We start from the raw sequence: 17,176 nt of genomic DNA, 5'->3' as shown, positions 1-17,176 counted from the left end.
CCTCCAGGTGATCCAGCAGAGTAAGACAGGCCAATCAGAGCTGGAGCTCTTCCCCCGCTACCTCCTCTTCCTCCGCCAGCAGCCGGCCTCGCGCTCCCCCCAGTCCAACATCTGGGTCAATATGGGTATGACCAGCCTGCGAATGTTCCCACCGTATTTACCCCCACCACGAGGTAACGTAAGCCTGCAGCAAGACCAGAGCAAGCCGTCGGCAACGCTTCACTGAGCGAACCCTTCCCCCTCCTAATCCTTCTTGATTGGACTGATCCAGCCCACGCAATGCTCTGGAGTGGGCAGTGGAATGAACCAATGGCCCATGAAGGGGAAAGGCTACTGATCACTCTAAAAGTTGCTCAGATCAGACCTTTTTCTGTCTCCACAGACCTTGCTTTTCAAGTCCTAGGTTTAACAACATACACTATATGTTCAAGTGCTTTACACAGGCAGTGTAAATGTTTAAAACACAGCATACAGAAAGGTTTAGCACATGACTGTGTTCATCTATCAAGTTTTGGGATATTGTAGTCATTTAGAGCAATTTGACTTGAAATTTGACACCTGAAAACGAGAACTAGGCAAAAAACCACAGAATTATTGAATCCAGAAATTTCAGTGTTCAATTTCAGGTTTAAAGTTTATGGAAAATGCATAAAACTAGTACTAAACTCATTATACATTTAGTAGAAATTATGGACAGACATGATTAGATACATTCTATTAATCATTGACTTTTTCGGAAAGAAAACGCAAAGGGGCCTGTCAATCTGACTCTGACTGAACTGTCAAAGACATGACAAACTCATGAGGAAAAATGTTATTGTCATGCTTTTCAGAAAAATATAATCACATACCTAGCCATGTTACATACCATTATTTAGAAAAGTAAAGGTGTGAATTAATATTAGCTCATGTTCATTTCAAATGAGTGTTTGTGTGTTTGATCCCATTTACACCTGGTATTAAAATACGATCATTGCCCCGTGAAACATCACCGTGGGTCGAAACATCAAACAAACGTCACTGCCACGGGTTAAAACATCGCTGCAGGTACAAACGTAGTCGCCAGGGGTAGAAAAGCCATGAACGTAGGTAGAGACATCCTGACAGTGGGTAGAAACATTTTCACCATGGGTAGAAATGTCTTCACCGCAGGTAGAAACGGCATCGCCGCAGGTACAAACATTATCACCGCAGTAGAAACGTCCTCACCATGGGTAGAAAAGCCATCATGGCAGGTAGCAGCATCCTGACAGCAGGTAGAAACATCCTCACCATGGGTAGAAACATCCTCACCATGGGTAGAAACATCCTCACCATGGGTAGAAACGTCCTCATCATGGGTGGAAAAGCCATCGTGGCAGGTAGGAGCATCCTGACAGCAGGTAGAAACATCATCACCATAGGTAGAAATGTCTTCATAATGGGTAGAAAAGCCATCGTGGCAGGTAGGAGCATCCTGACAGCAGGTAGAAACCTCATCACCACAGGTAGAAACATCATTGCCGCAGTAGAAACGTCCTCACAATAGGTATTAAAGCCATCATGGCAGGTAGCAGCATCCTGACAGCAGGTAGAAACATCATCACCATGGGTAGAAAAGACATCACCGCACTAGAAATGGCCTCACCATGGGTAGAAAAGCCATCACTGCGGGTAGCAACATCCTGACGGCAGGTAGAAACATTATCACCACGGGTAGAAACGTCATCACCACGGGTAGAAATGTCGTCGCCGCTGGTAAAAATGTAATCGCCACAAGAAGACATGCAGGTATCGCAGGTAGAAACCTCATTGCCGCAGGGAGAAAGATTGTTGCTATGAGTCATGGAAGAGGATCCCTTCCACAGCAGCGTCCAGGCTGTACAATAACATCACCTGCCATGTTGTTCTGAGGTTTTTTTACCACCTCCCCACCGATTCGTCTGCTTTGCCAAAATGAGATGCGATCACAATGCAGACAGAATACAGACGCATATAAGTAGCGGGGTAAATGCAAGGGCGTGATCGCATTGTTGTACCAGGTATAAATGAGGTCTTTCTCTCACGACCTGGAATGATGCCAGGAAGTTAAGCCTTCCTTTCTTGTCACACTCTTTTATGTAGGCTGCACTACCATAATGCCAGCTGAAGCTGTACCAAATTTAGTCGCTTTAATTCAGTCAATTCCACAAGTCCAATTTCCTCACAATGGAAAACCTACGCACTGTATATAAAGCCTGTCATTCACTCTGTAATTAAATAATTGAAACTAGAATTGATCGCAGCCTTCAAATGCTATATATTATTCCCTCGCATGAATTTCTTATTTGTACTGCATATCAGGTGCAACTATATACAGAATATGACTAACCAAAAACAATGAATGATGACAAAGCATAAAGCAGAGATGTGCACAGTGTAATCAGATTGGGGACGCGCACACCGGCACTATGTGGCATCAGCACCCAGCCTTAGAGTGCTGATCTAAATCAAGTCAAGCTATCACATTTCTGGCCACAGCACAGACTTCAGGCCCCAGTGGAGTGTTGGCCTCCATCAGTCATACACTGACTGAGCAGCACCTCTTGCATATCACCACTGGGCATTGAACCCCACTCTCAGACCAAATATCTAACATGGATCTAACCAATGCATCACATTCTTCAGAATATACTCCTGACAGTCTGAGGCAGGTCTACAATAGTGAAGCACTGGAATAAGAAAATATAGGGAAGGTGGTTCATTTTGTGGTATACTGAATAGCAAGGCTGTGTTGATAGAAAAAACATTGCGGTATATTGATTAAACTTTGTAACATTTGACAATCAAACATTAAAATCGCTTGTTTTGGCATTGACTTTAAAATCAATAATCAGTTAAGGGTAGTTTTTTATTAATTGTTTAACTGGACTAATATTGATTGGTTGTTTATTTGATTGAATCCAATCTGAGTCCACTAAGTGCACTAATGAGTTGATTGATCAATCAAGTCTGTGTTGATTCACAAAATAGCCCTTTCTTGCTGCTTCCTTACAACTAATCCTCAATCAGCAGAATGCTATTGTTGATATTGACGTCCACTGTGGGTACAGTAGATGTCGGTGATTGTTTGCATCTGTGAGCATGTGCATACAAGACTGCAAGTGTGTTTGACATAGCAACAAGCCAGATTCCAAACACACCAGCGCTACACAGAGTATACATTATTCAATTACATTGCATTACACAGTGGATACAGTGATATGCAGGAGTGTCTTTACGATTTGTTTTTGCTTTTAACTGGTTGTTGTATGTGGCTCTGGATGTAGAGCAGCAGCACAGTTCACTTTAAAGCTGCACTAGGCAAGATTTTTATGTAAAAATTGAAAAAAAAAAAAAAAATTCTTGTGTCAGTGATGAATCAAAACGTAAGAGTTAAACTCTTTACAAACTTTCTCCTAAACAGTTACCAGCCTTTGGCACTTAGCTGGTGGTAGTTTTGGACCCTGACCACAACCACGAACACAGGAGTTTGGCTACTTGAGGGGTTTTTGCTTTCTCAAATGCACAGCACTTCAAGTTGAAATGCGTTCTGTTCTCATGGTGTGTATGGTTCAGTGTGTGAATGTAATGACCTCCTCTCCTCTTTCTGTACCCCAGCAGGTAGCGTGCCCTCCCCCAACGCTCCTCTGAAGCGGGTGTTGGCCTACACAGGCTGTTTCAGCCGCATGGCCACCATCAAGGACATCCACCTCTACCTGTCCCAGAGACTCCGCATCAAGGAGGAGGACATGAGACTCTGGCTCTATAACAGTGAGGTGCGCAGCAAAACCTTCACTCCATCCCCCCCACTGCTTTCATACTGGAGTTAGACAGATATATTGGTTTACAGATATATGAGGCCGATATTGGGTTCTTATTAAATACCAGATATTGCCCAGACTATGTTGTCCACTGCCCATATGATGGAGGTTTCTCCCTTACCACAGCTACATAAAATCTGTAAAACATGCAATGAAATGTTGCTTTTTCATTTAATTATTCAACATTTTCTTTACTTTTTATTAATTCATTTAAATGCAATAAGTGAGTTTCTCCTAGCATTGAATAGGAGTGGTGGGTCACCCTGCCTTAAGCAACTGCTAACCCAACCTAAAATAATTTTATTAGTCTGTTGGCAACTCCAATCCAAAAATATCAGTTGAACCCTATTTCATACAGATTTCACACTGACACTTATGTTCCCACTGTTTTGGCCTCCAGAACTACCTCACCCTCTTGGACGATGAAGACCACACACTGGAAAGTCTGAAGATTCAGGATGACCAGCACTTAGTTATTGAGGGTACGTCTAAAACATTTCTCTCTCTCTCTCTCTCTCTGTATCTCTCTCTCTCTCTGTCTCTCTCTCCCTCTCTCTCTCTCTCTCTCTCTCTCTCTCTCTCTCTCTCTCTCTCTCTCTCTCTAGAAGTAATTAAGCTCTTATCAGTGCTGAATCAGTCAAGTATCTTCATAGATAATTGGTAATTACAAAAAATGACACCTGAAAATGGAAGTAAAATGATTAATCAGGAAAAATCTCTTGTTTTCCCTCTCAGTCAGGAACAAAGACATGAGCTGGCCTGAGGAAATGTCCTTCATTGCCAACAGTAGTAAGATGGACAGACACAAAGGTAAGCTGGAGGAGAGTGAATGAGCCTGCTGTACGTCTGTATGACAACAGACAAGAAAGTTGGTTTTCTGTGTTGTTTTTGCTTACGAATACTGTTTGACCTACAGTATCCATGGCTTAGGGAATACCATGATGTATGGGAATTAAGTTGAATTTGTATTCCTCTAACCAACCACGTTCTGATTGATGAGATCTTAATTGTGCATTATTATAGACGACTACAGTTGAGGGGTGATATTTTCAACTGTGAGAAACAGACCCATTAAAGCGTACTGGCTATAAGAAACCAATGTTTAATGACAAAATGGGGGCCAGCAATTGAAAATGGATATGAATTAATAAGAATTTGTAACAAAAGATCACGGTTTAAAGGACATGTCTCCTGGCCTCATCTGGTCCACAATATTACAGAGACAGACAGAGCCATGCCAGGCTCAGCAGGGTCAGTCTAGACCTCTAAATGTCATAGAGAGAATGAAAACACTGACAGGGAGATGGCACTTCGGCACACAGCGTAACTTGATGCACTATCATTCCTCCACTTATGACCTTGATGGCACAATACTGATCAACAGTGCAAATATGTTCCCCGCAAACACCGTGAAAGATATGCACTGCTTTTCTTCCATACTAAAAACTCATCCTATGTGTGCCTATTTGGTATTTGCTACATTTATCTTTATCATTATGTTCCACCAGGAGTGAAGTTTACTGCTCATTCTATGTTGTATGTCCTTTTTCAAAGTCGATGTAAGGAATGGTGATCTATGGATTATTACTCTGGAGTGTTTTGTAAGTCGAGACACTGAGACTCCTGAAAATACGAGTCTGAGTCCTGTTCCAAGAGAACTGCGGTGTGGTTTGTGAAGAGTAAGAACATACCAATTGAACTGAACCAATTTCAGGACACTACCCAAAAACGCAAAGGTTTATGGGTATAAAGAGACAGCTCTGATAGCCGGCATGCATCAGGATATGTAGTCTTCTTCTTCACTTTCTGCCGGCCCTTTGTTGGTACCTATGAACAAAGTCAATATTCAGTCTGGACTGATGCTAATATTCAGCTATTTCTTCATGTGTTCTTAACTGGTATGAACAGCAGAGAAGGGAAATTACAACAAAGCACAGACAAGTCTGTCATGCTTAGCTAAAAAGCTTATAGGGACTGGAATTGGATTTGTTTTAACAAAAATGCACCAAAGTAAACTTGTCCACAGTGGTTTAGACTATGGAAAACAAACTTAAGGTGTGATTGGAACTTAACAACCGGACTTGTTTTGGTTTATTATTCTAGTTTATTCTAGATGCTTCATTGGTATTTTAACAATTTCTCATATGTATGACAGTAAAAGATATTCAGGGTTCACGTGTTGCTTCAAAATCTAACCAGTTCCTCCTCGTTTTCCATGCCAGTTCCTACAGAGAAAGGCGCCACTGGCCTCAGTAACCTCGGCAACACCTGCTTCATGAACTCCAGTATCCAGTGTGTGAGCAACACCAAGCCTCTCACCGACTACTTCATCTCAGGGAGACACCTCTATGAGCTCAATAGGTGTGTGTGTGTGTGTGTGTGTGTGTGTGTGTGTGTGTGTGTGTGTGTCTTACTGTTTGAAAGTATCAGCGTGGCGTAAATCTTTGACAGCGACACTCCTGCAAACATCGACGAAGCTCTTCACTGACTCAGCCTGTCTTCTCGCCCCTCCAGAACCAATCCCATCGGGATGCGAGGTCACATGGCCAAGTGTTACGGCGACCTGGTGATGGAGCTGTGGAGCGGGACGCAGAAGAATGTGGCTCCACTCAAACTCAGGGTGAGCGGCGCCGCTTCGTCCCCCCCCCCCCCCCCCCCCCCCCATGCGTGAAATCATTCAAATGCGTCTGTGTGTTAGTCGCCCTTGTGTCTTACAGTCTGCCATGCTGCTCTGCCTTATTGTAATGCCTGTTGTTCTCCAGCTGCCATTCTGCCGCAGCCTGTCCTTATCTGTTAGTGATTTATGGGTCTGGTTGTCACGTCTCTCTGTCGGGTGTCATTTTTGATCCATAACTCTTTTCCTCACAAAGGCATTTGCCTTTTTGCCAGGCCATTGTTTGTAACGATTAGCTCTTAACCGACCTGCCTTGTTGAGTAAATCAATGAATTCTACATAATGTTGACACTGTCACACAATTACATATTGTTTATTAATAGTCTACGGTCTGCGTCTCTCACCTTTAGACTACTCTAACTCTCTTTATTCCGGCATCAATTTCTTTGACAGCTTGTTAAAAATGCAGCAGCTCGGATTTTAACTGGCACATACAGACAAAATCTCTAAACTTGTTAGGTTTAGAATTCATTTTAAGATTTTACTGATCCCTTTTTAAAGCACGGTTAGGTCTGGCCCCAAGCTATATCACAGATCTTTTAACCCCCTGTGAGCCAAAGTCTAGTCGAAGACTAAAGGTGACCAAGCTTTTGGCTTTGGAACGATCTGCCTGAGGAGCCTTGGCTGGCAGAATCACTGTCATCTTTTAAATCATTTCTTAATTTATTTTATGGACTTGCTTTTATGTGATGTCTCTTCCCCTGTTGTTTTTTGCCCTCCATTCTTATCCCTTTATCTTGTGGTGCCCTCTTGCTTCACCTGTTTGAATTTATGAATACGCTTTTGATTGTCAAATCACTTTGTAAAAGTGATATTGAAGCATTTTGTAAAAGTGTATAAAAGTAAACTTTTTATATATTATTGCTTCCCCTCCAGTGGACGATAGCAAAGTACGCGCCACGCTTCAACGGCTTCCAGCAGCAGGACTCCCAGGAGCTGCTGGCCTTCCTGCTGGACGGCCTCCACGAAGACCTGAACCGAGTCCACGACAAGCCCTACGTAGAGCTGAAGGACAGCGACGGCCGGCCCGACTGGGAGGTGGCCTCCGAGGTCAGAGTCCACACTGCTGATCAATGGCTATCTAACTACAATAAAGAGAAAGATTATAGATATATATACATATATATATATATATATATATATATATATATATATATATATATATATACACATATATAAAGGATGTTAAGGAAGTATACAGCTGTTGCATCCTGTGGTGGCCAGGAAGGAGTAGTCGTCAATAACAGTCAGTCCATCAGCTAAGTACTTCTTGAAGGACTCAACAACTTGGTAATGTGGCTGTATTGATGTACTGTTAATGGGTGGGGGGGGGGGGGGGGTAGACGCATGTGTCTTTGTTTTCTGATGGCTTGAAGGTAGGATTAGCAGGGTGTGATCTCACCACTGTGTGTGTGTTCATGTTCCTCCGCCTAAAGGCATGGGAGAACCACTTGCGTAGGAACCGCTCCATCGTAGTGGATCTGTTCCACGGTCAGCTCAAGTCCCAGGTGAAGTGCAAGACCTGCGGCCACATCAGCGCCCGCTTCGACCCTTTCAACTTCCTGTCTCTGCCCCTGCCCATGGACAGCTCCATGCATCTGGAGATCACCGGTGAGGAGAGGGGGCATATGGAGGCTGTAGGACCAGGACAGAGCTTTTCAGTCTGAATGCAGCCATGAGGAAAAGTTTAAAGAGAGCAGCAGTGACACGAGGAGGGAAAAAAACAAGTGAAAACTAGCTTAGCACTAGTTAGCACGTTTGCCAGCTGTGAGTGTCTTGGCAAATAGTAATAATAATAGCTCACCACTACAACTTAACATTACTGCAAACATACACTTAGCAAGGCCTGCTAGGCTAACGTGATATCCTCAACAAAGGATTGAGCCCACTTAGTCCATCAAACATATGCACAACCTAAATCAAACAATCTAATGTTGTAAAATTACCTACCTAACTTATCAGGGAACTAGAAATGAATCTTCTACTAGCTAGTCAAACGCTTCCACCAGCAGTTTGAATTGTAGAGAAATGTGGACTGGAAAAATCAATCTTCCAATGCAACTGCAGTGAAAACTAGCATCAGCAGGAGCATCAGCTGGTCTGTAAAGGTTACTACCACAGGTATTTCAGACATGGCAGAACAAGGACCTAATGAAAATCCTACATGCTTTTAGACACAGCAGCACATGGAGATGCTGGACCTTCTGGCAAGCTTAAAAATGAATTTATAGGAAAAATAGCATGCATTTTGAATAGACTTATTCCGCCAAACTTGTAGTTGCTAAAAGTTGCTAAAATACTTACCTATTATATGTAGAGATATGAATTGAGCTCTAGTTCTAGTTATTTTTATGCCTAGTGTGAAATGTCATGTGTGCTGAAGGGTGGAGGATCAATTTAGTACAATATTGTTGTTTTTTTTATTAGTATGATGTCTACTTTGAAAGTACAATTCCCCATGTTGTTATTATGAATCAACCTAATAGGCATAGGCTTTGCTCAAAAGTGTGTATCTAACATTTGAAAAGAGCTTAATTTGCAAGCCAAAGTCACAGCTCTATTTATTTCTGACCTTACATATACAGCTGTCCTAGAAGCCTTAATACCGCAGATAATGCTGCAGTTTGAATCTTGAAACGCATACTGGCATGACTTATGTCCACTCTGAATTGCAGCCTAAGTGATTATATAGTCCAAGATTACTGATGTGATTTTATGATTGGCATGAGTAATATTTTTGCCCTTGGCACTGTTGCCTTAAAGCATATATCAATGTTGTCCATTTAGATCATACAAAAGTGTGAGTGGTTTAAAAGCAGAGAGAAGTGATGGACTGGGCTTTATGCCAGAATCAGGCTTCACATCCATTTATCTCCAAGTCATTCACTTTCACATGTAAATTGAAACAGCTATTCATTGACTTATGACAGAGCATTCATTCTCAGTTATTTGAGCGTGGCTTGGAAATTAAAGTCTTTTTTCCACTCCACTTTCTGAATAAATTGGAATGAAAATGAAATCAACCTTGTCCTCTGCTGCTACCGTACAAGCATAATTTATTCAAAAGTTCCTCTGTGGGAAGTCACCATTCATAATTATGGTACTTCTGCATTGGGTTTCTGATTGTCGTTTGTTTTGTTTTTTTAGTTTTTGCATCAAAACCTGTATCGCATCTAACTCTTTGTGTGCTTGTGTGTCTAGTGATTAAATTGGATGGCTCCACTCCGGTGCGCTACGGCCTGAGGTTAAATATGGATGAGAAGTACACAGGGCTGAAGAAACAGCTGAGTGAACTGTGCAGCCTGAAGCCTGAGCAGATCCTCCTGGCTGAGGTCCACACCTCCAACATCAAGGTACTGTGGCCGCTGTGTTGGATAAGGCTGTGATCAGATAGGAGGCTTTTTTCTCCTGCTCAAACGCAAAGCTCAGCTGTGAGCATCACTAGTAACAGAGAGAGCAAGAGCTCAAAGGCACAAGGAGTGTTACATCATTCTGGTTGCTATGCAACACAGTTTGACAACTTGCAAGCTATGTAATTAGCATTAGCTTGCAAGCCTTAAGTAACAAAGGGGATGACGTTGTTTGCAATTGCTCTGCTTGCTCTTGAAAAAGAGGTGGAGTTACTTGGGTATAACTGTAGATAGCAAATCATCATTCATAAGCAACCTTGTTTAAACTTGTGTAAACTTCCCCATGTATTAAGTGAAAACTAGCTTAGCGTTAGTTACATGCTTGTAAGCTGTGAGCGTTTTGGCAAATATAAAATCAAATCACCAATAATAGCTCACTTCAGTAACATTAGTGCTAATGTATGCTTAGCAAGGCCTGTGACGGTAACATCAGCCGAAGCCAAACACTTCCACAAGCTGTTTGAATTGTAGGAATATGAATTGAGGAATATGAAATGAAATATGCAATCTTCCAATGCAACTGCAGTAAAAACTAGCATCAGCTGGTCTGTAAAGGTTACTACCACAGGCATTTCAGACATGGCAGTTCAACAAGGACCTAATGAAAATCCTACAGGCTCTTAGACACATCAGCACACCTTCTGGCCAGCATAAATGATACAATGCAAGTTATGTTACTCCATCTACACATGCAGTGCAATTCACTCTTCACATAACCACTCTGATGTAGTGTGTGATTGCCATATGGTCTGTGTGTAGAACTTTCCTCAGGACAACCAGAAGGTTCGTCTGTCCGTCAACGGCTTCCTGTGTGCATTTGAGATCCCAGTGCCAGGTTCACCCACATCACTGACCTCGCCCACACTGACAGGTGAGGCTATCCACTGAAAAGGATTTGGACAGAGACAGTGTTTTGGTTTTAAGGTTTTAAGGCATCACCACAGATGCCAAATCATATACTGACTACAATTTAAAGTGAGAGCTTCATTTGCGAGAGCTGCTTTTTCATCCATCTCCTTGTGTTTGTGGTCATAAATGCACTGCTACTGGACTAGAGTAACCCCAGTTGGAACTTTGAAATTGATTGTGATTTTCTCTTGCATGTAACAATCATACTGTGTTTCATTTTGGTTCATTTGGCAATGTAACATTTTCAACAAGTTCAGATTGTGTCCAGTCCCACAGCACTTTATGAGGACAGGCAGTTATCACTGTATTTGAATGTGATTTCAGCTCTCTGGTTCCCTAGTTGATCAGCTGCCTTCATCTCTTCTATGGAGAATACAGTAACGTTAGCAAACATAGCTTATAGCATATTATATACATTCATACAACTGCTTATACAACAGTGTGATTTATTGTAAAATGCCAGATTATGTGTTGTCTTACCATCATAAAAAGATTTAGCTATATAGATCACCATACATCACTGTATGGCAGCAGTCCATGTAAACTAATAGTTTCTCACCCTTAATATTTGACCTGACATTGGCTCTTAAAGACCACAGTGCTATGGTGAAAATATCTAGTCAAAATTACTTCCACTCTCAAACCTAACATACTGTATTTACCTGTAAAAGAATCAACAGTTACCCGTTTTCTCATAAAAAATGTTCATGCCATCGTCCACTGTCGCCCCTTTTCTAGACGTCACCCCAATAGCCAACGGCTCAGCTGCTAACGGGCACCTTGGCAACAAGCCCGTCCTCATCCCCAACGGCGGGCCCAGCACCATGGTGCCCTCCAGCCCGGACACGCCCCTGGCCAACGGGGTCGCCAACGGCCACATCACCCCGGTCCAGGAGAGCCCCTTCATCGGATACATCATCGCCATGCACAGGAAGATGGTGAGAGCTATTTAGTACTGCATAGTTCTATATGGCATAGTACAGTATATGTAAACAATTATTGCCTGCATTTTTATGGATGGATGGATCCTGGAGAATACTGTGGAAGTCATTGTGCTTAGTTCACAAATGATAACAAATGATCACATTTTACACTTTAATGCACCCCAAGATTTTCTCTAAATATGTATGGCTGAATTATTTATGATATTGAATAATTTCCGCTGCATTATATAACTCCTCAGAGTTGCCATATGGTAGTATATTTATTTGTCCCACCCACTTTTCATGTGTAAGTCACCAGTCAGCCGGAAGAGGAATTTTATAGGAAATTGAGCCCAACGACATGCAAACTGCAAATAAAAGCATGAAGCAGATGATTGAGACTGTTGTTTGTTATGGCTACAGCCAAGTTATTTTTAGCATTAGACTGAGTAGTCACAACTAATTTCACAGTAATTATAGTAATTACAATATATTATTAGAATGGGGATGAGAAAATCTGACATGGAGCACCATCAACACTGTAGAGAGCGCCGCAAACGCTGTGTGTATGTGGGACCTGTAGGTGGCAGAGTTGTGTGTGTGTGTGTGTGTGTGTGTGTGCGTGTCCTAACCCTAACCATCCCCACTCCTCCAGATGCGCACGGAGCTGTACTTCCTGTCGTCCCAAAAGAACCGGCCCAGTCTGTTCGGCATGCCGCTCATCGTCCCCTGCACTGTCCACACCAGTAAGAAGGACCTGTACGACGCCGTCTGGATCCAAGTGTCCCGACTGGCCAGCCCGCTGCCACCGCAGGAGGCCAGCAACCACGCCCAGGACTGGTCAGCACACACGCACAAACACGCACAAACCTACGAGCCGACATGCACACAAAATTGAGATGCCAGAGATTCACACTGTTTGTCCAAATTGCTATCATTTGGGTGATGGTATGGACACTGGTGGGAAATCTTCTCGGCACATAGGAAGCGACAAATCAAAACTTAGGATCGAAATGCGAAAGTGTCTCCTAAATAACAGTAAGCGAGCGCTCCGTCCAGAGAAAGCTGGGTGCAGTCACACCTACAGTTCATTGTCTTGAGTCCAAACCATAGTGGAAAAGTTGACAGGGGTCCACCTGAATTATAGCATCGCATTGTTCTCACTTGCCCAAATGAACTGAACTAAAGCAGTAAACACTCCAGAGTTTGAATAAACCGTTACAAACGTGTAGTATGAACGCACCCTTAATTTTCTGACATCACCGTACATGACTTCTGGATATTGAAGTCTTCAAAACTGAAGCAGGTATATCTCAGTGCCATTTGGAGCTGTCAACATGCTAATTTGCCTTTGTCGAATAGTCTAATTTGTGTATGTAAACCTGACCTTTGGTACATGCTGTATTCTCAGCCACACATTTTGTTGTCTGACTGCCGCAGAGTTTTTGGCCTATACTTGTAGTTGTACTTGTTGTAATTGGTCAGTGTTGGATGATGATGTATTCTGTGGTCTGTTAACCTGCAGTGATGACAGCATGGGCTACCAGTACCCCTTCACGCTACGGGTGGTGGGCAAGGACGGCAACTCATGTGCCTGGTGCCCCTGGTACAGGTGAGACATCACGTCACACACACACACACGTCACGTGTGTCACGTTTGTGACACACGTGTTGTCACGTTTTGAGTTGTTTTGTGCTCCTGTTTGTTTTAACTGGGAGTGGAGATACCTACGGGTCGCCGTTTCTTCATATGAACGTGTAACTGTCTGTGGTTCTCAGGTTCTGCCGCGGTTGTGCAATAGAGTGTACAGAGGACAGAGCCTCGGTAGGGAACGCCTACATCGCTGTGGACTGGGACCCCACTGCCCTGCACCTCCGCTACCAGACCTCCCAGGAGAGGGTGAGACACACACACACACACACACACACACACACACACTCTCCTAAGCTCAAAACGAGGCCTTGTACATGACAGAAGTACTAACTACAGTTAATTTGTACTGTACTTTAGCAGGGCATCTGCAAGTCCTTAAAAACTCTAAAAAGAAATGATCTAAATTCAAGGCTTTACATAAGTATCAAAATGTCTTGAATACAGTTATTACAATGACAGGTGTCTTTGTGCTACATGTCCACTCTAAGATTAATCCAGAACGGGGTTAGTAGTACATTATGCCTCCTAAATGCTTTACCAAACACAGTTGGACCTCATGTCCCTTAACATGTAATTTCCTGTTGGTTTTTTTTCTTATATTGCTGTTTTGTGCTTTCAGAATTTTTGTCCGCTATGTTCAGTCAGAAATAGGTTGGTTTTGCCAGCATTGTTTCTTTATTTTGTTTTTTAAATTGGTCTTAAATTCAATTCAAGGTTGCACTAAAAAGGCCATAAAAAGTCTTGAATTTGGCTTTGTGAAACCTGCAGAATACATTGAGTTCCCACAGGGCTAGGTTCCCTAAAACTAATTTTAAGAAGTGGATAATGAGTGTTTGGTATGCAGCCACTTGATTTTAAGCAGAACGTCTGAGATAAGTATGAGTATTAGTTTTTCACCTGCATGGCCCTCTGAGTTCTCTCTTCTCCATAGGCTGAATTGTGTTAATCATCAACCATTCACCTTTATGTGCCGGTCACATCGCCGTAGAGAAAAGGGCGGAAGGAACGGCTATCTGTTTGAAGCAGCAGTTCACTTTGATAAATTTCCCTTTGCCGTGTCATGGCTCCATGATTAGTCAACCTCTGCCATTAGCCACCCCTCGACTTTTTTGTCCTTCACTCTTGTAATTGATTATTGTAGACAACCGAAATAACCTCTTGAAAAACACGTAGAACGTAAAAAACAATTACCTTATCTTGGTCATCTCACTTTTACTTGTATATGTTAGAAGTGAGAGTGAGACCAGCAGAATGCACAATCACTAACAGATAGCTGGGACAGTCAAGAACACACAGTTCTACACATTCAGGTTTATGACCTGTGGACTGTGGTGTGAGTTGGTCCTTGTTGTATTATGTTAGCTTTGAGATAAGAACTTAGTTAGATAAGCAGATATGCAAAACAAAAGCTCCTGTAGCTCTGGGCTTGACCACATAGAGTCACTAGTGAGTTGGTTTCTGCTGCCCACTGTCAGTTTGCAGCAACATGATAGTGATGATAGTGAGGTAGTGATACATAGCAGCATTCCTTAATTGGTGAAAATGTTATGCTATGGTCATACATGTCACTAAGGTGTGTATGCTTGCATACATAAGTACATGTCCTTTGTGTATTTCCTAACTGACATGGTGTGCACACACTATTCCGCTCTTGTAAAAGCGCTGCCTCAACTGCATTTTGTGCTGTTAATTTTGAAAAAGCAAGTCACCTATAATGATCAGCCGCAAGCAGTACTGATGTGCGACTGTCAAACACTTAGCAGAAACTCCACAACACAATCATCATCAGAGTAAGAACTACTGCCAACTTTTCTACCGCTAGTTTCTCCATTGACCGTAAACTGTCAGCTGTTTATGTAGCATGAAACCCCGCCTCTTCTTCCCTGTGATTGGTTGACTCACTAAAAAAAGTCAACGTCATGTGGTCTCCTCTAGAAAGTTGAACTTTAGAAAGCGCTTTGCTCTGCCTAAAAAGATGCCAGCCAGATTCCAAAGTGGCTGCTTTCCCTCCGCCATTCGGCTGCTCCCCATCACCTTTCATTTGACGCTGGCAGCAAAGCGGAAAAATGTGAACGCATGCATCACCGTCTCCCCCCCAGATCGTGGAGGAGCACTGCAGTGTGGAGCAGTCTCGCAGGGCCCAGGCCGAACCCATCAGTCTGGACAGCTGCCTGAAGGCCTTCACCAGCGAGGAGGAGCTGGGCGAGGATGAGCTCTACTACTGCTCCAAGTGCAAGACCCACCGACTGGCCACCAAGAAGCTGGACCTCTGGAGGCTGCCGCCCGTACTGGTCAGTGGGACGCTCAGCCATGCAAAAATCCCCTTTTGATAGATTGATCTGGTCTGGAGGAGCAGAAAAAGAAGCACATTTGACACACATTTCAGTAGTGAATCGAAGTTGCTTTAAAACATTTTGCTTCAAATATATAATCAAAGTTCTACAAAGCAACGCAGTTCTTGGCTGGGATGTGCTGAATTGATTTTATAAGTTATGTCATTAATGTAGCTGGGTCATTACTGGCATAATTATGATTTTTGCCCAGAAAAACCTTCGGTAAATAAAAATCTTGAGCCATGGGATCTTTGTATAGAGCTCTGCACATAGTTCACAGTAACGGTGCTCCGATCGATCGGCCACCGATCGTTATCAGCCGATATTCGTTCTAAATAGTTTGATCGGTGGTCTCTATAAAGGCGATCAGAAGCGCCGATCAGATGACGCAAAACACGCGAGACAATTTCTCTATGCGCCGCTAAAATGGCTTCACCAGTCTGGCAGTTCTACCAGGTGTCTGAAAAAGACAATACATTTGCAAAAATGTTAGGGAGAGACGAGTTGGGAAGAGATCCAAACAGAAGTAGTCTCTTTGTGCGGTCTCTCTCTCTCTCTCTCTCTCTCTCTCTCTCTCTCTCTCTCTCTCTCTCTCTCTCTCTCTGTGTGTGTGTCACGCTCTCTCTCGCTCTCTGTCTCGCTCACTCTCTCTCTCTCTCGCTCTCTCTCTTGCTCTGTCTCGCTCGCTCACTCTCTCTCTCCCCGGACCCGTCTGTTTGCCTCCCATTGCACACGCGGGCGTGAGGGATATTTTTTTTTTCCATGCCAAGAAGACAACCGGCTGAATTCCCAAAAAGAAGAACTAAAGGTTATTAACGTTATTGGGAATACAGCTGGGTTTCCGAGACTAGCAGATTAGCTGTATATAGGCTACTGTAGGTGCTGGTCAGTATCCACTGAGTGGACTGAAAACGTTAATATTTACTTTTTAACTCTGACTCTGAATGTTTGCTCCCTCAATTCAGATTAATATTGAAAAATATTTTGTTATGTTGCAGTTTTTATAGTCTCTAAAGTTGGAGTAAATTGATAAAGGCCCTGTGTTTTCCGTCTATTGGAACTGATTTTTGTTGCCTCAGTAGGTCTATATATAATTTATTGTTCTAACTTGGTGTGTTGTGCACATTTAGCTTTTATTCTAATTTTTATTTTATAAAATTTTATTTATTTTATTCCACAGGAAAGCTATATTTGTTAAGATCTAAGCTGCTCCCAATAACCAAGCATAGGCTGCTATGGTTTAAGTTGTGTCTCTAAGAGAGAGAGTGGAATATGTTGCGCGTTGCCTGCCAATAAACAGTTGTCAATTCATGATACTTTCTCATCTCTTAATTTTAATACTTAATATACAATGTTGTTAAGAATAGTTAAGTAAATAAATAATGCTACACGATGAATAGAAGGCTTCAAATAGATCCCGTGATCCGTGATCGGTATCGGCCGATACTGCTT

At 42.7% G+C, this 17,176-nt stretch overlaps 1 protein-coding gene across 2 annotated transcripts in view; it reads left to right on the top strand.

Moving 5' to 3' along the window:
• usp32 (ubiquitin specific peptidase 32) overlaps nucleotides 1-17,176 on the top strand; it is a 68,439-nt gene that overhangs the window by 43,616 nt on the left and 7,647 nt on the right. For both annotated transcript variants that reach the window (XM_078284184.1, XM_071922161.2), the window contains exons 16-30: nucleotides 8-125; nucleotides 3,619-3,776; nucleotides 4,222-4,303; nucleotides 4,557-4,631; nucleotides 6,044-6,182; nucleotides 6,336-6,441; nucleotides 7,372-7,545; nucleotides 7,932-8,106; nucleotides 9,697-9,848; nucleotides 10,665-10,776; nucleotides 11,553-11,752; nucleotides 12,393-12,577; nucleotides 13,263-13,349; nucleotides 13,517-13,637; nucleotides 15,491-15,682. In XM_078284184.1, coding sequence (XP_078140310.1) covers nucleotides 8-125; nucleotides 3,619-3,776; nucleotides 4,222-4,303; nucleotides 4,557-4,631; nucleotides 6,044-6,182; nucleotides 6,336-6,441; nucleotides 7,372-7,545; nucleotides 7,932-8,106; nucleotides 9,697-9,848; nucleotides 10,665-10,776; nucleotides 11,553-11,752; nucleotides 12,393-12,577; nucleotides 13,263-13,349; nucleotides 13,517-13,637; nucleotides 15,491-15,682 — 2,076 coding nt within the window. The remainder of the gene's footprint in view (nucleotides 1-7; nucleotides 126-3,618; nucleotides 3,777-4,221; nucleotides 4,304-4,556; nucleotides 4,632-6,043; nucleotides 6,183-6,335; nucleotides 6,442-7,371; nucleotides 7,546-7,931; nucleotides 8,107-9,696; nucleotides 9,849-10,664; nucleotides 10,777-11,552; nucleotides 11,753-12,392; nucleotides 12,578-13,262; nucleotides 13,350-13,516; nucleotides 13,638-15,490; nucleotides 15,683-17,176) is intronic.

Source organism: Centroberyx gerrardi, chromosome 6 (genome assembly GCF_048128805.1).
Source record: "Centroberyx gerrardi isolate f3 chromosome 6, fCenGer3.hap1.cur.20231027, whole genome shotgun sequence".
NCBI lineage: Eukaryota > Metazoa > Chordata > Actinopteri > Beryciformes > Berycidae > Centroberyx > Centroberyx gerrardi.
The sequence above is the reverse complement of the archived record's forward strand: the minus strand, read 5'-3'. Positions and strand labels throughout refer to the sequence as shown.